The sequence below is a fragment of the Amphiura filiformis genome, chromosome 8 (genome assembly GCF_039555335.1).
Source record: "Amphiura filiformis chromosome 8, Afil_fr2py, whole genome shotgun sequence".
Classification (NCBI taxonomy): Eukaryota; Metazoa; Echinodermata; class Ophiuroidea; order Amphilepidida; family Amphiuridae; genus Amphiura; species Amphiura filiformis.
This window is the reverse complement of record NC_092635.1, coordinates 67752924-67778146: the sequence shown is the minus strand read 5'-3', so window position 1 is coordinate 67778146 and position 25223 is coordinate 67752924. Positions and strand designations below refer to the sequence as shown.

At 36.3% G+C, this 25223-nt stretch overlaps 1 protein-coding gene and 1 non-coding gene across 2 annotated transcripts in view; one reads left to right on the top strand and one right to left on the bottom strand.

Moving 5' to 3' along the window:
* Nucleotides 1-25223, top strand: part of LOC140159383 (polypeptide N-acetylgalactosaminyltransferase 1-like) — a 240578-nt gene that overhangs the window by 192730 nt on the left and 22625 nt on the right. Inside the window, 2 exon segments of the mRNA XM_072182839.1 lie at nucleotides 6470-6640; nucleotides 15053-15170. Of these exon segments, the coding sequence (XP_072038940.1) occupies nucleotides 6470-6640; nucleotides 15053-15170 (289 nt within the window).
* Nucleotides 9093-9166, bottom strand: Trnat-cgu (transfer RNA threonine (anticodon CGU)). Its single transcript has one exon. It is a non-coding gene; the product is annotated as a tRNA-Thr (tRNA).

The following is a 25223-nucleotide window of genomic DNA, read 5'->3' as shown; positions in this document are numbered from 1 at the left end:
TATTCCAAACACAAGAACTGACATGTCTGTGACATAATCTCAAAGTATGACTTATTATAAGTTGATAATAATCTCAATCGATCCGTACGAAACTTCGTACAACAACAAGACACAGGTGCGTAGCCCTAGGGCTAACACGTCTTCCTTCTTCAACAATAGAAGTACTTCAGCTTCATGTACACTATATACGAGCGCTACAAAATGTTCCTTGTGTTTTGTGATAGTATTATTTTTACTTAATTTGTAAACCAATATTACGGAGAATTAAAGATGACAGGGAGTGTGGAGATGTTATTTATTTCATATCAGAGATATGATCCTAATGCTGTAAAATTGTGTAAAATATGGAAGTAATGATTTTCAAAGATTGTGTTCTTTGCGTTATTTGAAATCTGATGTTCCCTGTGTGACAAAATGCCTGTTTATGTAAGATAAAAATCACAAGTTGAATGTACTGGTGAATGTGATCGTAAAGCAATATTTTCTATGAAAATAAATTGGGTGTTTAATGTAGGAATATGCATTAACTCATGGGTTTAAATTATTCTGTATGGAGGAGGTTAGAAGTAGAAGTGAAAAACTGCAGAAAACAATCTTTACATGGTGACTATCGGTTCTGATGATAAAATTAGGTTTTAATATTTAAAGAAATGTGGTTTTTGATTAAGAAATACTTCTACGATTTGAATCAAATCAGACAATTATCCTGCTCTGAACTGTATCATCAGTTATATATAATATATCAAGGAGGTTGGAAGTAAAATTTGTAGAAAGCCTGGTTTACATACTGATCGTCGAGGTGATAAAATTAGTTTCCCGCGTCGCGAAATAAAAGTAATCACCTGTGCGTGTTTGAAATTTTGAGATGTGTTTTGCTTTATCGAGTGAACTAACTGCGAGTCATTATAGCGAGAAAGCTGTGCGAAACGTGATTTGGGACAAGGAGATTTGTAACATTTAGTTTAATGTGCGCGGTATTGTTCTCAAGACTCATTGAGTGTAACGCGTAGGGGAATTGAACGTGATGTGTGAACATGATTCAAAGTAAATCTCGATCCGATTGCAGGTGGTAATAGAGGCACTTAACACAACACTTGGAATTTAGATTGATTTGGAATTGATTATAACAATAGTTGAAGTAAACTGCTTCCCTATCACAGGTGCATTTAGAAGTGGGGTAGTGTGCACTGTCAATCACGAAGATTGCAGGTGGAAATTTACATAACAATTGGAATGTAGATTGATTTGGATTTGATTTATGACATTTGAACATGATTTAGAGTGAACCTCTTCCCTGTGTACATGTAGATGGCAATTTGCATAACACTTGGAATGCAGATTGGTTCCGAATCACATGTGTATTGTGAACAATTCTAGACTATAGTTTGTCAGTGTAGTGTGAGATTGAAAACCATTGATACCTGCAAAAATGGACATGCTCAGACAGTGTTGCTGCATTGAGAACTGGGCTTCTAAGCATGACCCGGATTGAGATTTTTTTCAAATTAAAATATGACTTCAAATCACAATTTTGCATTGTAAATGTTGAGTTCAAAATTATTGTTAACAAGTAAGAAAGGATGGAAAAGTTCAATTCTATTTTGAAATAATCTACATTTCTCTGCTTGTAGTGTAAACACCATGTCAACAATAATTTCTGGAAATCTTAATTATGGGCGTCAATCCGGGGAGGGGGGAGGGGGACGTGTACCCCACCTTTCAGCAAAATGACCCATTTTTTGTTCTTTTCAGCCACCTTTTGACAATTCAGGCCAATTTCCCCCCAACCAACACATTTCAAGCTGGATTAGCGCTAATGATCCTTATGCACAATTTAAAATTTGATTTTGCAATTGGAAGTCGACTTTTCTCTGTGTAAACGGGTCCTAGTCAAAGAAAGTCCATTCCCTATTGGTATGGGGGCAATCTCTATATCACAGTATCATGAATTTGGATTTATTTGCAATTGAATATGATGTGTGAGCAATAGTAGTCGTGTTCACATTTTGAGTTACACCTGGCGTAAACTTACGCTAACATTGATCAAAATTCCACAAATATTTTCCCTACTCCTACCGTGTGTCCCCACCTAGTCTACTCCTAGCATTACACCGACTAGTTCCACCAAGTATTCACTTCTGGTCGGCATAAACATTGCCTACCACTTCCGGTGTTTCTGTGACCTTTATCAACCATGCGATATGTAATTTCTTAGTTCCGACCAACAAAAGGTCAAACTTACTCCGGGTGCCAGACGTAGTCTGCGTTTACATTGCAACTTACGCCTGGCGGAAGTTACACCCAGCTCGCTACTCCTGACTTTTGTCAGGAGTAAATCGTCGGACGTACGCCTGGCGGAACTTACGCTGACCATCGTTCACACTGCACCTACTCCAGGCAACACCTACCGCTACTCCTAGCAACTTGCGCCGACCAAGTTCCGCCGGGCGTACGTCCGACAATGTGAACACGACTAGTAGGTGTAAACTTCTCCCCTATTTGTTGAAGGCAGTAAAGCAGGTTATCTACATATCAACCTGAACAGGAGGAATTCAACATGATGTGTGAACAAGAGTCAAAGTAAACCTCCTCCCTATTTGACACAGTGAAGATGCTGTCAAATAGATTGATATAGAATTGGATGTGATGCGTGAGCAAGGTGTAAACATCCTATTTAGAATTTGGTTCATGTTTGACGCAACCAATTTTTAGTTTTGTTGGTTATTTTTATATATTTTTTGTTTTGTTGGTTTGGTTTTTGGTTTTAATTTTTTTTAAAGTACAAATGTAAAGGTTGTGAAATATGGCACAATAAATACCAATTTTATGTCAAATTATTAAAAAAAAAATTTAACAGTGCTCAAAGTAAACTTTATAAATCTAATGATATATGTACTTAAAGTGTATGCAGCTTGGATGAAAAGCCGATGATCAATTGAAAATTTTGACCTTTCATATTGAAGATATACATTTTTTTTTCAAAAGACCTAATTTTTTTGGCGTTTTGGTGAAAAAATCCATATATCTTCAATATGAAAGGTCAAAATTTTCAATTGATTATCAGCTTTTCATCACAGCTACATACACTCTAAGTACCTATCATTAGATTTATAAAGTTTACTTCGAGGACAGTTAAATATCAATTTTGAATCATTTGCCATAAAATGTGTATTATAACGCAAATTTCAAAAAATCAAAATTATTTGATATCAGAAGGACATTCTTCGTATTCATAAAGCAATTTGATATGTCTGATGTGCTCTCATGTCCCACAAAAATTACTGTTCAAACATTGCTACCAGAGCCCTTAAAAGGTTACCCTTTTCAGAGTCTTGGCGCATCGTTCCCGGAACCACCGCTAGGTGGCAGCACACGACAATAGCTTTGATGGAACACCTTAATTACTTTCATATGCACAAACCTGGTAATGGTCTGAGATGGCCCAGATATCTATGATGTAGCCACCATTTTGACATTGTAGCGCATGGAATACCTTTAAAAGGATGGTTTCAGAAGGGTTGGAAACGCTGATAGATATACAAAACAGCATAGATCTGCAATCTTGTGCGAAAATCGTTGGGACAGATGATGTTTTATAGATCAAACTCCTGTGAATTGAACATAAGGCTGAAAATACATGATACGTTTCATAGCTCACGTTATGTACTTGCTTCCTCCCCCACCCCTCCCCCCTGGGAACAATGTTGGAGCAGACATTGAGCGCAACCACTTTTTACTATTTTTCAGCATTCAACATTGAATAAGGGGAGCGGGGATGCGTGAAATAAGCAAACTGTCCCAAGCTTTTCGCGCGGGATTGTGGGCCAAAAAGTGCATTTAATCAACAGCTCTACTGGACCTGTGACGTCTGCGCGACGTCACGGGTCTAGTCTGGTATAGCCCCTTCATCTGGCCAGACGCCACCAACGGCATCTATCTCTAGTTCCGAAAAACTCTGGATTTGCTTATGAGTTATGTTAATATGTTCCCAATTCTTGCAGAAATTAGAACAAGAATCTGAAACAAGAAGAAGCACCATACTGTAATTAAAGCTAATGTGCAGCTAACCCTAAATGATGTGACCCAATTTTACAGTAATTTACAGGAAATGTGAAACAGACTTAAATGAATTGTGCACATCAAGGATGCTTAATTATGAATGATATGGTTCTTAAATTGCCTGTAGATGTATATCAGCAGTTACACAAAAAGCAAAGTACATTCACATGTGCACAGACTTAACCAAATTCTGCTCCCAGGTGGAATTTTAAAGGTTTATTATATATTATGATATGTAAAGATGAATATGATTGAGATTATTGATCATTTTTTTGCGATTTCTATACTTAACCCGCTCCGTGTGGGTGTCGACTGAAGACGAAATGTTTAAAAAAAATATTGAAAATTTAAAAGTTTCAGAATTGTATATTTTAATGACCATATTTGGAATCAGCATGAAAAATGCATTAAAATGAGTACAAACAAGCCTAGTATTGGTTCAGTGGTTCTTGAGATAGTTCTTTATATTTTGCGAAAATATCTTACATCTTGGACTTTTATGTTGAAGCCTATGGCTAGCACGCAGCGAATTAATTCAAATGACTTTCAGTATTAACATTGACAATGTTTGGTCAATCAAGTAGTGGTATTCATGCTTTATGTAGATATCACATTACACTCGCGTTTTCATGTGTAAATATGTGCAGTTATTCAAGAAATGAAAACCTCAGGCCACCATGTATTTGTCCAGCCTACTCACCCTTGTGACTTTATCCAACAGTGTACTTACAGTACAAATTTGATTTCTTTGCATTTCTGGGCTGTCTTTCCTTTCTATCCATTATAGTAGAGTCTGAAGTTTACCGTTTTCTAAAATCCATTTTCCGTGTTGTAATATTTGTAAATCCATGCTTTATGAATAAAGCTTAAAATGTATAAATAATGATTTAATATGAATGATATTAATGTCACAATAAAGTGTTTAATATTGCGATCAATATGCTCTGATTGGAATATTCTCACGATAATAAGCCGACTGTTACGATGTTTGGATGGATAGGGGGTTCATGCCTTTGTAATATACCTTTATTTCAATATTATTGAACAGTGTTTTTTATCATAAAAATTGACACACAAACTCATGATTGTTTTTAACATTTACTTCTCTTATCTTTTAACAATTTTTGTCACGTCATACAAAAATGTCATTTTCCGTATTGTACCTCCGATTCCGTGATTTTTTTCCGTTTTCCGTAAAACGGAAAACTTTGGACTCTATACATTATAGTTTGTTTGGCCAGGTAGTACAGGATATATGGACCTTTTTTATAAGTAGAACATAAGATTGGCTATTCCACTTGAAATCCATACCCCTTATGGAAGTCATGACCTTAAAGGTGGGTAACCTGATTAACAATCTCATCCCCCACTTTACCTCATCAAAATGCTGATTTTGGTATCAGATGTAAGCTCATATTTTTCTCATAAACATATTGAAATTGGGCGTTCCAAATCGGTATATTTCCGAAGAAATCATCAAAAAACTGCCGAATTTAGTCTCAAATATGGTAAACCACATTGGAGACTAATTAGGCAGTTTTTTGATGATATCTTTGGAAATACAATAAGTTGAAATTTCTAATTCAATATGTTTATGAGAAAAATAGGGCCTTTCACTTGAAATAAATATATTACATGATCATGATGATTATCATTAATAAAAACACTGTAGACTACCAATATCACGCTGTATAAATGTTGGTAATTCCATTAGGAATTAGTCACATTTACAAAAAACATTTACATGTTCTTTTTGCATGAGTGCTTAAAAGTGATGACATTTTATGTTATATGTAAGTTTTAAAGAATTTGATTTTTCAAATATATCAGGTCACCTTCCTTTAATCTTCTATACTGGGAGTGTGATTTTCAAATGGGGTTACCTGATTGGGTGACCCCATTTGACATTTGCACCTCCAGTGTGCGAGATTAAGGTCATATCTTCCATGGGGGATATGCATTTCAACTGGAATAGCCGGATTTGTAAGAGTCGGTGTGTATATAAGTCTGTCTGTTTTACGATTCTTATTTCTTGCAACATTTGATTGCATACAGAGAGCGGAAACGTTCATCCAGTTTACTCTTGGACGTTGTTAGTGGGGGCGCTGTTGGGATATTCTGAGCCATTGACATTAGACGGTGTTGTTCGGCTCAGAAGAGAGTTGTATACCTTTGTTAGTAGGTAACAGTGGCGGCGCTGTGGGGGGGGGGGCATGTTGGGGTAAATGAACTCTTTCCCCCTCCCCCAGTAAAGACCACATATTACAAAAATTTTGTTGACTTTGCCCTCTCCCCTCGAAATTCACTTTACCCCCAAATGCCCCCATAAAAAATTCCTGGTGCCACCACTGGTAGTACCTGTCTGTGTTATTATTATAATTTTTTTTCTCTCTTTGCTTTGTCATTACAGGACAACAGTAGTATGTCCCATCATAGACGTGATTAGTGATGATAATTTTGCATTCCACACCGGTTCAGACATGACGTATGGTGGCTTCAATTGGAAACTTAATTTCAGATGGTATCCTGTGCCACAGAGAGAAAATGACAGAAGAAATGGTGATAGGACATTACCATTAAGGTTGGTATGGTAAAAGACTGTAGTATGTTCAATTTGAAACATAATTTCAGATGTTCTACAGAGAAAATGACTGACAAAATGGTGATGGGACATTACCATTAAGGTATGGTTAAAAGTCTGTGGTATTGATTAAGTGGAAACTTGATTTCATATGGTATCCTGTGCCACAGAGAGAAAACGACAGAAGAAATGGTGATAGGACGTTACCATTAAGGTATGGTTAAAAGTCTGTGGTATTGTTCAATTGGAAACTTAATTTCAGATGGTATCCTGTGCCACAGAGAGAAAAACGACAGAAGAAATGGTGATAGGACGTTACCATTAAGGTATGGTTAAAAGTCTGTGGTATTGTTCAATTGGAAACTTAATTTCAGATGGTATCCTGTGCCACAGAGAGAAAACGACAGAAGAAATGGTGATAGGACGTTACCATTAAGGTATGGTTAAAAGTCTGTGGTATTGTTCAATTGGAAACTTAATTTCAGATGGTATCCTGTGCCACAGAGAGAAAACGACAGAAGAAATGGTGATAGGACGTTACCATTAAGGTATGGTTAAAAGTCTGTGGTATTGTTCAATTGGAAACTTAATTTCAGATGGTATCCTGTGCCACAAAGAGAAAACGACAGAAGAAATGGTGATAGGGCGTTACCATTAAGGTATATGGTTAAAAGTCTGTGGTATTGTTCAATTGGAAACTTAATTTCAGATGGTATCCTGTGCCACAGAGAGAAAAACGACAGAAGAAATGGTGATAGGGCTACCATTAAGGTATGGTTAAAAGTCTGTGGTATTGTTCAATTGGAAACTTAATTTCAGATGGTATCCTGTGCCACAGAGAGAAAACGACAGAAGAAATGGTGATAGGACGTTACCATTAAGGTATGGTTAAAAGTCTGTGGTATTGTTCAATTGGAAACTTAATTTCAGATGGTATCCTGTGCCACAGAGAGAAAACGACAGAAGAAATGGTGATAGGGCGTTACCATTAAGGTATGGTTAAAAGTCTGTGGTATTGTTCAATTGGAAACTTAATTTCAGATGGTATCCTGTGCCACAGAGAGAAAAACAGAAGAAATGGTGATAGGGCGTTACCATTAAGGTATGGTTAAAAGTCTGTGGTATTGTTCAATTGGAAACTTAATTTCAGATGGTATCCTGTGCCACAGAGAGAAAACGACAGAAGAAATGGTGATAGGGCGTTACCATTAAGGTATGGTTAAAAGTCTGTGGTATTGTTCAATTGGAAACTTGATTTCAGATGGTATCCTGTGCCACAGAGAAAAACGACAGAAGAAATGGTGATAGGGCGTTACCATTAAGGTATGGTTAAAAGTCTGTGGTATTGTTCAATTGGAAACTTAATTTCAGATGGTATCCTGTGCCACAGAGAGAAAACGACAGAAGAAATGGTGATAGGGCGTTACCATTAAGGTATGGTTAAAAGTCTGTGGTATTGTTCAATTGGAAACTTGATTTCAGATGGTATCCTGTGCCACAGAGAGAAAAACGACAGAAGAAATGGTGATAGGCGCTACCATTAAGGTATGGTTAAAAGTCTGTGGTATTGTTCAATTGGAAACTTGATTTCAGATGGTATCCTGTGCCACAGAGAGAAAACGACAGAAGAAATGGTGATAGGGCGTTACCATTAAGGTATGGTTAAAAGTCTGTGGTATTGTTCAATTGGAAACTTGATTTCAGATGGTATCCTGTGCCACAGAGAGAAAACGACAGAAGAAATGGTGATAGGGCGTTACCATTAAGGTATGGTTAAAAGTCTGTGGTATTGTTCAATTGGAAACTTAATTTCAGATGGTATCCTGTGCCACAGAGAGAAAACGACAGAAGAAATGGTGATAGGGCGTTACCATTAAGGTATGGTTAAAAGTCTGTGGTATTGTTCAATTGGAAACTTAATTTCAGATGGTATCCTGTGCCACGGAGAGAAAACGACAGAAGAAATGGTGATAGGGCGTTACCATTAAGGTATGGTTAAAAGTCTGTGGTATTGTTCAATTGGAAACTTAATTTCAGATGGTATCCTGTGCCACAGAGAGAAAACGACAGAAGAAATGGTGATAGGACATTACCATTAAGGTATGGTTAAAAGTCTGTGGTATTGGTCAATTGGAAACTTGATTTCAGATGGTATCCTGTGCCACAGAGAGAAAACGACAGAAGAAATGGTGATAGTACGTTACCGTTAAGGTATGGTTAAAAGTCTGTGGTATTGGTCAATTGGAAACTTGATTTCAGATGGTATTCCATGCCACAGAGAGAAAACAATAGGATGAATGGTGAGAGGACGTTACTATTTAAGGTACATGGTAATTGTACAATTAAAACCTGGTACCACAGAGAGAAAACAACAAAATAATTGAGGATAAGATAAACATAAGTTTTCATCAGGTTCGCTGTTGCAAACAATAAATGAGACAAGTAGAAAAAGTGATCCCGCTTGGGAATTGAACCCAGGACCTCAGGTTTACGAGACCTGCGCCTTAACCACTGGGCCACGGGAGCTTCATGATTAGGCTGGTTGAAATTCGAACCCATAAGCGGTCACTTAAACTTATCTCCTCCCCGCAAATAGCCCATAGTAGTAGGGCTGTAAAAAATACGAGATATAAACTGCCATCCTCCCTGTGAGGAAATATTACATGGAAAACCAGTGGCATAATCGACGGGAAGTATATAAGATGTTGCTACTATGGTTGTTTGATGTCATTTATTTAATTTTCTAAGAATGGGATAAGATGTTGCCGTGGAAGTATGATACCACCAACAGGAATTGCAGTATGTTCAATAGAAATTTGATTTTGGATTATATCCAGTATGACAGAAAGAAAATGACAGAATATAATGGAGACAAAATGTGACCATTAAAGTATGGTAAAACACTCTATGGTAAAAAACTTGACACATAAAGGAATGGTATGGGTTCTATAAAGGAGATCCCAAGGCTTTTTAATAGGGTGCCATTTCCTCCCCATGAGCATGATTTTTCTTGAGAGTGGGAAAAATTTAAATATTTTCAGCTTTATATTCATGCTCGTAATTTTTCTGGGGGCTTTATAAAAGTGCGAGCCCCTGGGGTAAAAGCAGGGGCGGCCAAAGCGAAGGGCGGCGGAAGAAAAAAAGGGCGGAAAATTTTGAAAAAGCATACAAAATTGTGAAAAATTGTACTATACATCAAAATGTGTTGCTTTTAGCGCTTATAATCCTTTTTTTTTTTTTTTTTTTTCTCTTCACTTTTGCAAACCACCGAGAAAAAAAATTGGGTCAACCTTTTCGGGCGGTTGCGGAAGGGGCGGCAAAAGTGCATCTTCCTCCGCCCCCCCGGGTAGGAGCGGCCACGCACGCCACTGATATTGATGACAGCGGCGTGGCATAAAATCGCTCTAACCTTTTGATTTTGACTAATATGAGCCTTCCTTTAAAAGCAGACGTCAAATATTGATAAAATAAAAGGCTCTACAAGTCTTAAAACTACATTGTGAGCATTAGACAGTTGCATTGATTCTGTTCAATAACCAGTGCTCTTTCCATTAAGTTGTTGTTGCATCTAAGTAACTATGTGAATCAATTTTACCTAGCTCTGCTGCTGTTTTACCGCAGATGGATTTGGATTTGCGAGATTTTTCTCAAAATATTTAGGGCGTATTTGAATTTGGAAAAGTAATAAAATTGATAAAATAGTGTATGATGATTTGGATTTTATTTTTCATGCATATTTGAATTTAGTCAACTTGGTTACTTTGAGCAATAAAATTAATACAAAAAAGATATACTGTATTTACACCCCAGGGATGTTGCATTTTTGAAAAGGGGGGCACAGGAACATTCAACCCGAAGGGAGAGGGAGGCTGGTAGCTCATCCAGTGCCTGAATACTATATGGCTGAAATGTTTCGGTGAGGTTCCCATTTTTGTGGTTAATTTTAGAACCGCAAATTTTTAAGTTGGCAAAAAAATATTTCTGACCGTAGCCTTTAAGGGTAGACGAGGTATTGTTGGTCGAAGCAACCTAAAAATCGATTTCCATTATCTAGATCAATATATTATTGAAAATTAACACCTTGATGTTTTGCAAAAGTTCATTCTACAAATCGTATACTTTGCAAACTTGCTTAATTTATTGTTGTTTATGAGTTATGTACGTTTTACAAAAGTGTTGTTGTTTCAGCCCTCTTTACAACGTAACTCAAGAACCACAGCACCTATAAAAGTACATCTGTGATATTTTAATTCTTCTACACGCTCGCTATGAATTGAGCAATGCAGTTTTTGCCAAAGCTCACTACCATTCGTAAGATGCTGTGAACTACCAAATCGCAACAGTTTAAAATAAAATAATTAATAACCTTAATGTTTAATGGGTTGAAACCTTCAAGAACTGTTCCAGAACAGAGAAAATTGCAATAATACCGTGAATTTATCTCGATATACTTAAATGAGTCCCAAAATGGCTTTTATTTTTCATGTTTTTTGTGACACCCTACCACAACCTTTGACATGCCAATGAAAAAAGTATATGAAAAGTTTATTATGAAGGAATAAAAATGTGATAGATGAATAATTTACCAACATATAACATACAGCCAATACAACAGAAAATAAGAGGCAAGGTGAAAGGGGGAGAGAGGGCTGGAACAAGGATGGGATGGTACCAAGGAGCCATGAGCAAACAGGTGAGATGGGCAGGTGGATTATTGGCACAAATATTTCAGGCTATTCCAGTTGAAATCCATACACCCCCTAGGAGACATGCCCTTAATCTTCCAAACACGGAATGTAGATTTCAAATGGGAGATTGAGGTCATGTCTTCCATATGGGGTATATGGATTTCAACTGGAATAACCGATTTCAATGGTAAAAAGGAGGAGGGTGGTATTTGTTATGAGACAACCTGGAAGGAGCAAGCTCAATATATCGACTGCTCAGTGCCAGAAGTGGGAAAGTGCAATAGCTGCCATGTGTTGCTCCCATGTGTAGATGAGTATACTGTGTTATAACTACCAAATATTCACACTGCCATATTGCCAGGCCTGTACGCAGGATTTCATTTGGGAAAAGTGGACTTTCTTCCCAAAATTTGGACCTTTTTGTCCAAAAAAGCGTAAAAAAATGATTTTTTTTGTTTGCTACGCTCGCAAATTCTGAAATTTTGGGACTTTTTGTTTACTTTCCCAAATTTGTGGGGGTGCATCACACCCCTGCACTCCCCTCCCCCCCTGTGTACGCGCCTGTATGTTGTCATTATTTACAGATACAGAATTTGGTGCAATGGGCAATTCCGTTTGAAATCTGTTATACCTTTGTTGAAGATTGGAAAAAAGTATTCTACAGAGGGAGTATATTTTATTTTCAAATGGAATTGCTAAGGTTAATTATATTGTAACCCACACCCCTTAACCTATATATTCCAAAACTGGAGTGAGTATTTAAAATGGAAGATACCCAATTGTCTATTCTATTTGAAAAGCATACACCATCTGTGGAAGACTTCAGCTAAATCATCCACAGGGGAGTGTTAATTTCAAATGCAATAATAGTCCAATATTGTAGATGAAACTGCAATATCATTCTGTACAAAAGCATCAATACAAAGACTGTAACAATTTTTACTTGTTCTTAATTGGAAGTACTGTTGACAAAAGTGATATGCTATTCCAGTTGAAATCCATACACCTCCTGTGGAAGACATGACCTTAATCTCCCACACAGGGGGTGTAGATTTTAAATGGAGTCACCCATTCAGGTAGCCCCATTTGAATTTCACAATGCTTGTATGGGAGATTAAGGTCAAGTCTTCAATAGGGGGTGTATGAATTTCAACTGGAATATGGCCCATTGTTGAATTACTTGAGGTATACTTGTTACCTTGTTGACTCGTAGTTTTGAAAGATTTTGATCAAGTCACGCTAAGCAGTCTTGTGGCACGTGCTTTATCTGGAAGATTACGCTGGTAATGTGAGTTTATACACATTTATAGCATATACCTGAAGCAATGCTCTGTTTAAAACAATGCCTGGAAAAAAATTGCATCTGTAGTTTTAGATTTTGTATCATTTTTATGCACATGCTCTGCAGAATATTGCAGCAATTATGAAAGTGTGGATCAACATTGGAAGTAGGAAAGCTTATCTTAAGGGTATTTCCACCTTGCAAACCTTTTGACACTATAAGAGAAGTGATATTTTTAACTGTTTTGTGTATTTTATGAAGAATCTGTCAGGGATTTGAAATATTTTCACTTGAATTCTTGTCTTGCAGTTGTTATATGCACCCAAATATTTTGTGGAATTATTTTATGCATATCATATGTCAAGAACCACTAGACATGCACCAAAACAAATTAGGTCTTTTTGGGAAAAAAAATCCATATCTTCAATATGAAAGGTCAAAATTTTCAATTGATCGTTGGCTTTTCTTCCCAGCTACATACACTTTAAGAATATGTCATTAGATTTATAAAATTTAGTTCGAGGACTGTTATATATCAAAATGTGAAAAATATCAAATTTTAATAATTTGTCATAAAATTTGTATTATATCGTGAATTTCAAAAATGAAAATTATTTGATATCAGAAAGACATTCTTCAGTATTCAGAATGCAATTCGATATGTCTGATGTGCTCTCATGTCCCACAAAAAATACTGTCAATACACTCAAAACACTCATTCCAGATCCCTTTTAAAAGTATTTAAGACCCAAGTGTTACTTTTCACGCTGCTCTTTGGAAATTTAACACGGTCGGGTTAAGATTTCAAAAAGTCTAAAAAAATAGGTGACATTTAAGTAATAATCAGGTTAAACCATCCATCAAAACTGCTTGTCTTGAAATAGATGCAAAATATAGTATTTGTAAATTATACATGTGTGCTGAATACTTAAAGGATATCAGAATACATGTATCTTGACTTGACCTGATTTAGTAATACTTTTTATCCCATCACCATAGAGACCGGCAATTTTCTTCATGTACTATAGAAACTTGTTAAATATCACTTGCATATTAGATTTGAGAAGATAGAGTGTATTTAGGAGGGAGAATGGACTGTTCCGGTTTAAATCCATACACCCCCAGACATGACCTGAATCTCCCACACAAGGGGCATATATTTCAAATGGAGTTGCCCATTCAGGTAATCCCATTTGAAATTCACACTCCCTGTGTGGAAGATTAAGATCATGTCTTCCATAGTTTTATCCTTCCTTCATTTCGTGATCCACAGCCTCACCCCACCCCCCACTTTTCTCAAAAAGAGTTGAGATTTTTATACCACTGGAAACCTCTGGACAATTAATGTTTACCTTATTGTTTGTAATAAATGCCCCGGGGCGTTGCATTTTTCCAAGGGGGGCATTTATTGAAGGTGAATTGTCAGTGAAAAAAGCTTAAAAATAGGGTTAAATTTCCCGATGGTGCTCCTGTAGAAAGGAGGGATATATGGCTATACTAATATAGTATTATGGTGACACCCATGGAAAATATCACTTTTGTGGTAAATATATCAAAATTACACCCATAAGTGCATCATCAAGCAAGAGTCGGGTGAAATTCTACCATAATTAGGCAATGGAATGGATGGAAGTGTGAGTCATAATAGGTTTTGTCCATGCAATTTTTCACAGAAATATTGGAGGGGCGTTTATTAGAGGGGGAGCGTTTATTACAAACAATATGCTATGTACAAAATATTTCTTGCAGATTAATTTGTCAAATATCGCCAAATTTGGTACATAATGAAATTACAACACTGTGCCTATATAGAATAGTGTAATATACATAACCATGCATATGACTCGCAAACGCAAAAATAAGAATAAACTGAAATTTGGGGAATAAGCTTTTTTCATTGATATCTACTGAAAAAAGTCATTAAAAGATGCTAGGATCAAGAAATACTCCTTTAACTAATCAACTTATTGCTCATGGCAGTATGCATATTAATTGACTATCAAGGTGTGTCTACAGCCATAATTTGTTTATGAGATTTATACTCATGAAAATGAGAAAGAAGGAAAAAAGCAGACGAAAATTGCAATACAAGTACACTCCTCAAGTAATTAAAGGATCAAAAAATTTCATCCAGATTATCTTTACCATACTTGTAATGTACCTAATCGAAATATCTTTTTATATTATGTGGCCTTGACCATGCTCTGTAAAAAATCTCCTAAAGACTGTTTCATCTGGTATTTAAAACATCTTCCAAAGGTAATTTTGTTTTTGAAAAATATTGAAGGAAATTTTTGATCCTTTAAGTACTTTGAGGAGTGTATATTGTTAAATCTTGATGTATGCACATAATAGTGACTAGCCTACAGAATTATGTAAATGAAATGAAATGAAAAATGAAAAAAAAAGGAAATGAAATTTTGTTGTATTTTGTCTTTTCAGAACACCAACAATGGCAGGAGGGTTGTTTGCAATAGACAAGAGTTATTTTGAGGAGATTGGGACGTATGATGCCGGCATGGACGTATGGGGCGGAGAGAATCTAGAAATATCATTCAGGGTGAGAGAAATGGGTGTACAAAATTTGACGATTAGAGCCAGCATTATTTACTGTTGAAATGATGTAATTAATCGGATTAAACTAGCATAGCAATGGATGAATACAATTTTGACTATATCGCCCTGCACTACAAGCAGGTTGCACTCATCACCTGTGTATGTCTGCAGTTATAGATTAAATACAATACCGCTCTTTTCAAAGATACTTATCTTACAGGTGCGAGTGATCAGAATGATATGGTTCAATGCATAGGTACCGCGTGAATGTTGTAGTGCAGGCCGGGCGATATAGTCAAAAATTGTATTCATCCATTGCTATGGTAGTTAATCCGATTATTACGTTACTTCGACGGTGAATAGTAGATGTTTTTGTGTGTTTTGCGACAAATGCAGCTGAAATTTTGCTTATACTGCTGCAAATATGTGTTGCTGTGATGAAATATCAAGGAAAAGAGCAAATCCCCAAACGGAGCTAATCAATCATTTGAGTGTTCATCACAGCACAGAACCAAAAGTAGCAGAGCAGGACTGAATACAGAGTGTTTGTCACATCAGAAAAATGCACACAAAAATATCTCACCATACACTGGCGCTTCAATCATAGAGAGTGATGGAATATTAATTTTGTGGCATAAAAACACTTGATATCATAGACCAATAATGGGCAATTCCAGTGGAAGACATGACCTTAATTTTCCACACAGGGAGTGTGAATTTCAAATCAGGTTACCTGAATGGCTGACCTATTTGAAATTCACACTCCATGTGTGGGAGAATAAGGTCATGTCTTCCATAGGGGGTGTATGGATATTAGCTGGAATAGCCCATGATATGAAGAGACAGTTCACCAAGTGGCAAAGTCCAGCATCATCAGTTAATGGGGGCCAATTGTTCCATGATGTACGAGAGACAAAAAATGCTATGCCCACTCTGCGTCTATCACGGCATATATGTGCATATTTTTTAAGCACAGTCGGGATCTTTTACAAAAGAGCAAATGCACGCAACGCCGCTTGTAAGATTGTTTAATACGAGCAATAGAATAATTGGTCCTCATGAATATGCAAGAATCCTCATTGCATAAGAAGCAGAGGAACCTTGCCTGTTGGTGTGTGTCTTTAATCCATGCTTGATGTAGTTTTAACTAGTTGTAGCATATGTATCAGATATGTCTTTGACTTCATCTGTCCCGATGAAGTGAGACACATCCGATGAAAGCTCTACCCAGTGTTCGAAATATGCCTCAAAAAGTTACAGGCCAGCCGGGCTTGACCTTAAAAAGTTACCGGCCAGCCAGGCCGGCAGCTAGATGCCAGTCAGAAAAGTTACCGGCCAGGCCAAAAAGTTACAGGCCAATGGCTGGCTGACCGGCCCTATTTCGAACGCTGGCTCTACCACTCACTCAGAGACTGGCTGCACCGATACTCTGATAACTGACGGCATACTCGTAGAAAATACTATAAATTATTCTGAATTCCCATCAAGAAAGCCTTCCACTTGCTTGATTTATTTATTGATGGAAGGTAGAGTTTTTTTGTTATCATTTTGTCATAAAAATATTGAAGAACCCATTCGCACCATTAATAGTCCATTTACAGAGGTAACAATAACAAAATTGTGGCTAATGAATTCAGTCCTCACCAAAAGTAAGCAAACACTTAGCGATATTGTGATTTTAAAAACGGAAAGAAAATATAGGTAAATCTGTCTGAACAGGCTAGTTCCTGGATTCAATTCACTTGAGCTTTGTCTAGACGTAACATCTTCAAATGCAGATTTGTCTCGGAAGGCAGTATAAATTGAAAATCTCTCCTCTCGTATTTAAAATATCACACATTATCCGGGAATAAATGTTGAAAGTTTGTCACACTTGTACAGACTTGGTCCTATGAGAGCTCAATGGGCTGTTCCATTTAATATCCACACTACCCCTGTGGAAGATTTTGGAAATATCTTCCACAGAGGGAGTATGAATTTCAAATGGAATTAACACATTAGCAGCTCCATATGATACTCACTCTCCCTCAGGGGAAGATTCAGGTTGAATATTTCTCAGAGGATGTATGAAATTCAAACGGAGCTGCCATCACATGGATTTTAAATGGAATAGCCCAATTAATGCGTGGCACTGTAAATCGAGAATCGCTGATGGAAGTATCGCACACATGGCTCGAAAATATATTCAGGTCTTAGTCCTACTAGAGCTCAATTTATGGGCCTTTACTCGTTGTGTATTGAGCGAGGCACTGTAAATTGAGACTCTCTTATTTTAAATGTCACACATTGCCCATGTTGGGAGATTGTAATACTTGTTTATATTAGACTTGGTCCTATAGTATTCAGGAAGGTCGTTCAGTGGTGTCCGACCGCTCTTCCTGATTGTCGCGTACAAATTGCTAGGTCACATCCGGAGGGAGGGGGAGGGGGGGGGGACACTCAAGTTTGGTTTGGGTTGGGGTGTGCCGCTGAGAATTTGAAAGTGGACCCATCAATATACCAATTTTTCAAGAAATTTGGACCCATCGATATACCAAAATTGAAAATTTTTGGCCAAATTTAACACAAATTGTCTTAATATTTTCAAATTTCCCAATTTTGGCTACAAAGAGGCAAAATTGGGATATTTTGGGATATTGGGATATCCAAAAAATTAAGAAAATTTTGAAGGACCAATCCATATACCAAAATTGACCTAGAAAAAGGGTATATACCAAAAGGCCAAAAATGCTACCCATGTGTGCGACACATCCCCATAAAAATTATGGTCATTTGTACTGTGTACCCCCCTGTGGGTCACACCTGGATCATGTGATGCTTCATAGCTTGTTCAGCGAATTAGGTGCCGATGTTATGATGACGTGATTCAATTGGCCAGTCACAACCCCTTGTTTACGCTGTAAACAGCGCCCAATCAGCAGACTGTTGAATTAAGGACCTTACAAAATACTTGAATCCTACATGAGCTCAATTAATGGGCTACTCACTCGCCACAAAGCATTTTGCGCATAATTCATCTTGTCACGATAGAGCTAAATTATGCATGACTTTGTAACATACACCTCGCACATATCAGCTTAATGTCATGATTAATTCATAACAAGTTGGCAAATGACTGTAGCATGAGCCATTTGACCCGGCTGCGTCTAAGAGGATTGGTGCTAACATGGTAATGTCGTATGGCAGCATGAGCCGTTTGACCCGGCTGCGTCTATGAGGATTGGTGCTAACATGGTAATGTCGTATGGCAAAATGTTCAATTAACATTTCATGGATGGGTTTCAAAACACCTGCTCATAGCTTGAAAATGAGACATTTTGATTTGAGCTTTTAAGGTTGGTCAGAACCCTGGATTATGGAAACGTTCGGGCCTCATAACTGCTAAATTGTTGGTGTAATGTATATAAAAAAGTATACATATTTAGAATGGCAAAGACATGATCAGTTCATCTGTGAGGTCAAATTTGGGCCAAAAAGCCAAAAAAGCCAAAAAGCCATTTTTGGCCCAAAAACCCAAAATTAACATTTTTTTTTCATTAATTTTTAAAAAGTAGATAAAAATATCTAGGAGCCGTTTTTTATTTTTTTGAATTTTGACCAACTTCACCAAAAATATATGAAATTTGGGCGAAAATCTGGCTTTTTTATGATTTTTTTTGACCATTTTTGGTGCAAATTTGTCAAAAAAAAAAAATTAAAAAACGGCTCCTAGATATTTTTATTATTTTGGGGGGATATGGGTCAAAAATTAGCATTTTAGCCCAAATTTGACCTCTTCATCAAGTCCGAAAGTTTCCATAATGCCAGGGTTCAAACCAACCTTAAGGGATTTTAGTGATTGATGTAGTGTCATTTAGTTGGGTGGGATTTGAAAATGTGTTTTTTTCCTGGTGAAAATTTGAAATATGATTATGATGAAATTTAAATTGAGTCCGTTATAACATAATTTTTACATATGTGACACGATCTGGTCCATGGGGGGGGGGCAAAGACAGCAAATTTGAAACTGAGATAAAGGTAAAAATATGGAGCAAAAAACAATAAAATACATAAGAAAATAGATATCAAAAAACTTTAGAACCAAGTATTGTAGACCTTTGATGTTTTCAGTAAATGATAGCCTATTGTATGTATACAGGCCCGTACGCAGGGGGGGTGCGGGGGGTGCGACCGCACCTCCCCAAATTTGCAAAAGTATACAAAAAGTCCCAAAATTGAAGAATTTGCGACCGTTTTTTTCGGTTTTTTGGTCAAAAAGGTCCAAATTTTTGGGGAAAAGTCCACTTTTCACAAAATTGCCCCCCCCCCCCCCTTGGAAAAAAGTCCACTTTTTCAAAATCAGCACCCCCCAAAAAAAAATCCTGCGTACGGGCCTGTATGTATAATGTAATAATTACAGTAACTCAATTTTCAAAAATGCTTCCTTTGGCCCCATGGACCAGATTGTGTCACATATGTTATTATTTTTACTTCATTCAAAATTTGAAATATGATTATAAAATATGAATAGAGAGAGGCTGTTATTTTATACATGTAAAATTGGAGTGGTTAAAATGGGTTTTTTTTTCATGGTACCAATGTACCATTGCAGTAAAAAAAATTTAGAGCATTTCGCACTGCTCTAGAATGGAAGGATTTATGTAAACATTGATTTTGTCATTTATAGCAAAGTTTACACAGAACCTGACTTTATTTTAGAAATAGGGCAAAATGCTAATTTTTTATGCAAACATGAAAAATTGTTTTTGTTCAAAGAGTTTCAAATTTCCCGTGCATATATGTGAAGCGATCATAAGGGGAGTGAGTCTAATGTCGCTATATAGTATTGATTTTAAGTTATTGGTAAAAAAAAGTAATCAAATCCTTTTGTTTCTCATTATTTTCAGCAACTAATAATTTGTCTATAACTTGGTGGCCAGAAGCTAAATTTAAATGGGATTTGCATCAAAACACAGTATTTTTCAAATGGAGAGTAATTAATTAATGTAAAAAACTTGAAATTTAATATTTTTGACATTAGACTATTTCTGTAGATTAAGCAGGGTAGCCCCTTCAATGCTAAGGCACTGGTTTCCATGGAGGCCCTGCAGCAAAAAGTACAAAATTCTTATACAGTAAACATGATATAAATTGTACATCAAGTGATCACTTTAACTGTGTGATTATTTGTTAAGGGGGGAGGGGGTGGGCAAGAACACCCATTTCTCTAAGTGCATACATGTATTATGAGATACATTTCACCAAATCTGCCCAAGTTTTTTGTTTTTTAATATTGATTTCCGAAATGTAAAAACACTGCAGATTGGGACGGAAGGCATTTAGAGACATCTGGTGATGTGAAATCTACATGGAGATTAAAGTCCTGGTAAATTTAGAATGCGTGGTATATATGTACATGGATTGTACCACATATATTTTGTTGATATTGAATGTAAAAAGTGCACAACAGTATTTAACAACATACTTACTTTGGGCTATTTTGTTTGATATCCACTATCCCCCTGTGGAAGGTTTAGCTAAAGTCTTGCACAGAGGGAGTATGGGTTTAAAATAGAATAAGACTATTGGGTAACGTCCATTTAAAACACTCATTCCAGTTGTGAAAGATGTAGGTAAAGCTATAGACAGGGGGAGTATGGGTTTCAAAATGATTAACTTTAGCCAATTCCACTTTAAAATACACTCCCTCTGTGAAACACTATGTTTGTGGAAGATACAGGTAAAGCCATAGACAGGAGGAGTATGGGTTTCAAAATCATTAACCCTAGCCAAATCCATTTGAAAAACACACTCCCTCTGTGGAACACTCACTCTAGGTGTGGAAAATATAGGTAAAGCCATAGTCAGAGGGAGTATTGGTTCAAAATTATTAACCCTAGCCAATTCCATTTGAGAAACATACCTCCTCTGTGCATGGAAGACCTTTCTTAAATCTTCAAGAGTTTGGTAGATCTGAAATTGGATAGCCCATTTTATCAGTTGAATGCAAGAAACTCACAAGTGTATCAGTAATAAAGTCATAACATTCTTCCTGCATACATCTGTCCATTGGGCTATTCCAGTTGAAATCCATTCTCCCTATGGAAGACTTGATCTTAATCTCCCACACTGGTAGTGTGAATTTCAAATGGAGTTCCCTGAATGGGTGATTCCATTTGAAATCTACACTCCCTGTGTGGAAGATATTAAGGTCACATCTTCCATAGGGGGTGTATAGATGTTAAATAGAATAGCCCATTATTGTCAATTCCCTTGCAGCATCAAGTTGACAAAGTGAAAATTTATTTTGCAAGAATCGGTTTTGAATCGCCAAATGTGAAGCCTCTAATAAGAAAAACAAAAGTGGGGAGCCTTTAGGCATCATTTTAACAGGCTTAAAGTTGTTTAATAGGTAAATACATGGCATATCTGTGCTATGTGTTAATGTTATGGGATGTGCATCACGGCATGGGGACGATTCAAATCACGATGCAGTACTGATGAGAAAAATAGCTGGGGGGAAGAAGCGTACGAGGCATAAATCGAACGCATTCTCTGCGACGAAAACAAAAATCACATCTAGGTTAAGTGTGTCTCTCTTTTAATAAATAAATTATATTCTGAAAAAGTGCACATTTTATGGCGTAATATATAAGAAATATGAAATCACATCAAATCTGCATAAGAATAAGAGCGTTTTAGGAATTGTTGGATTTGCGGTGGGGCGTGAAGTGGATCCTTATGAAATGGAGCTTATATTTGATGGGTGATGTGGGGAGATTGTAGTAGTAATAGCTGCTTTAAGGGTAGACGAGGTATTTTTGGTCGAAGCAACCTAAAAATCGATTTCATTATCTAGATCAATATATTATTGAAAAATAACACCTTGATGTTTTGCAAAAGTTCATTCTACAAATCGTATACTTTGCAAACTTGCTTAAGGGATCTAAAATGAGCGTTTATTGCGTTTCGACAGTATTTTTTGTGGGACATGAGAGCACCTAGGACCTATCGAATTGCATTCTGAATAATGAAGCATGTCTTTCTGATATCAAATAATTTTCATTTTTGAAAATCACAATATAATACAAATTTTATGACAAATTATAAAAATTTGATATTTTTCAAATTTTTGATATATAACAGTCCTCGGTAAATTATATAAATCTAATGATATATTCTTAAAGTGTATGTAGCTGGGAGGAAAAGCCGACGGTCAATTGAAAATTTTGACCTTTCATATTGAAGATATGGATTTTTTTCCCAAAAGACCTAATTTTTTGGGTGTTTTGGGAAAAAAATCCATATCTTCAATACTGAAAGGTCAAAATTTTCAATTGATCGTCGGCTTTTCATCCCACCTACATACACTTTAAGTATAAATCATCAGATTTATAAAGTTTACTTCAAGTACTGTTAAATATCAAAAATATCAATTTTAATGATTTGCCATAAAATGTGTATTAAATTGCGAATTTCAAAAATCAAAATTATTTGATATCAGAATGACATTCTTCGTATTCAGAATGCAATTCGATATGTCTGATGTGCTCTGATGTCCCAAAATAAATACTGTCCAAACGTTCATACCCCAGCCCTTAATTTATTGTTGTTAATGAGTTATGCGTTTTACAAAAGTGTTGTTGTTTCAGCCCTCTTTACAACGTAACTCAAGAACCGCAGCACCTATAAAAGTATATCTGTGATATTTTAATTCTTTTACACACTCGCTATGAATTGAGCAATGCAGTTTTTGCCAAAGCTCACTACCATTCGTAAGATGCTGTGAACTACCAAATCACAACAGTTTAAAATAATTAATAACCTTAATGTGGGCAGGGAGAAACCAAACATTTATTGAGAAATGGAAGATGTTTTATATTCTACAGTAAATTTATTGGAGTGTGGTGAGTTGGTAGGAAAGTAATAAATGTATTGAAGGTCTGAAATAATACATACAATTTGAAGCAGTAATATGTATGATGTCCTTCAAATTTTAATTTTGTTATTCTTTACCCAAAATGTTGAAATGATATTTAGTAATAACAGTCAAGAAGGGATTTTGTCCATTTTAAGCAGAATGACATGGGGAAAGTGAAAGAAACCTCACTGATTATTTTGACTGTTTAACATGGAGTTCTATGGGGGACTTGTAAGTTGGGACAAAAAATCAGGCTTGGAAAAAAATGAACTATTAAATTTCCATAATTATAAGATTGTGCATTATGGCTTTAAATGGTCATAGCAATTGCTGAAATAATCTAGCCCTGTTTGGCCTATTTTAGCATGGGGGATGGGGCAGTTAATGTAGGATTTTGTGTCTTATAATTATGATGGAAATAAATTTTACACAAGCAGATTTGAATTCAAGTGAAAACCATACATATGAATGGTAATATCAACTTTTGTGTAGGAAAATATTGAATCATGCATTACAAGTAATGAGTGAATAATATAAACACCTCAAAAAAAGTAACAAACCCCCCTTAAATAATGGCCATTATTCAAAAAGGGGCTATTGTATTACAAATCTGTAAAATGTGTTGGAAGCATAATTTATTTCTGCACATTTTGACACCTCATTTGATACAATAGCCCAGAAAACAATAAAACACCAGTCAATTTAATGTAGTAAGGTCCAGATTTGAAAGTTGCACTTACATACAATACAGAAACACTCAGATATCATTACACAGATTTCCTTCCATTATACATGTACTGATACAAAATCAATACAATTTACTGCAACTTTCAAATCTTGGGTTACATTGATTTAAATGTACGCTGTGACATCAATATTTAGTCAATTGTAAAAATATTAACAAGAAAACCAAAAAAACAAAAAACAACAACAAAAAATTAGTCAATTGCTGCAGATGAGGTGTCAAAATGTGCAGAAATAAATTCGGCTTCCAACTCATTTTACAGATTTGTAATACAATCGCCCATTTTTGGATAATGGTCATTATTTAAGGGGGGTTAGTTACTTTTTTTGAGATGTTTATATACAATCAACACAATAAATAGGTAGCAGGCCATGAATCTTGATCTTACACTTCCCACAATGCATTTCTTCCATTCCAATCATGGGTCGATAGTGACAAAAGGTACCTCAATGAACAGAGCACATTCAGGCAAATCACATATTACGGTTTTAAGAAAACTTGATTTCCAACATAGACAGTGGAGAGAACTACTGTCTATGTTATTTCCATCAACTGATCATCATGAGGCAGCTATGTGGTGTACAATCTATATGATATCTCCCAATAAGTTGTTGTGCAATCTCTGCCTCTATGGAGTACCCATCAACATAAAAGTAAAGCCCCATGGCGAGATGGGAGGGAAGAAATGGATTATGAGCCGAATATACCCCCAGGGTGGGGAGTCCCAAATGCATGGGTAGGCTTAGAATGTTCATGTCTCTCTAAAGTCAACATATTGAAATGAATTTGTGAAGTTTTTTGTTGTAAAACGGAGTAATATTGGAAGGAATTTTTTGTCACCTAGAAAGGGAGCTCTGTTAGAAAAACAGTGCCAGGTGTTGTAATTTTGAAACCAAGTTTCTTGTTGTCGCCGAGAACGAGATAATTTCCTGCTTCTTGCGTTTGTTGTTTTTGTAAAATACAGCAAAAATGTGGTTTTTGTTGTCAAAATAGTTTGTCATTAGGGGAGGAAACTAATTAGGAACTTGTTAGTGATCGAACTTGACTACCTAACAGCATTTGGGCTATTCCCGTTGAAATCCATCCACCCCCTGTGGAAGACATGACCTTAATCTCCGACACAGGGAGTGTGAATAGTAACCTGAATGGTGATTCCATTTGAAATCTATACCCCCTATGTGGGAGATTAAGGTCTTGTCTTCCATAGGGCACACCGACATCGCCTGGCTAATAATTAATTTTTCAGCAGAGATACTAAAATAAATACCCGGGATACATACACGGGAATTTGCTATGCACAGGTTTGATATGAGAAGAAAATCTTTGGATACTGGGTTAGAAAATGATGAATATCTCCCGTAAATGATTTCGTATAAAGAAACCAGCTGTGGTTCCTTGCCCTTGAATATATA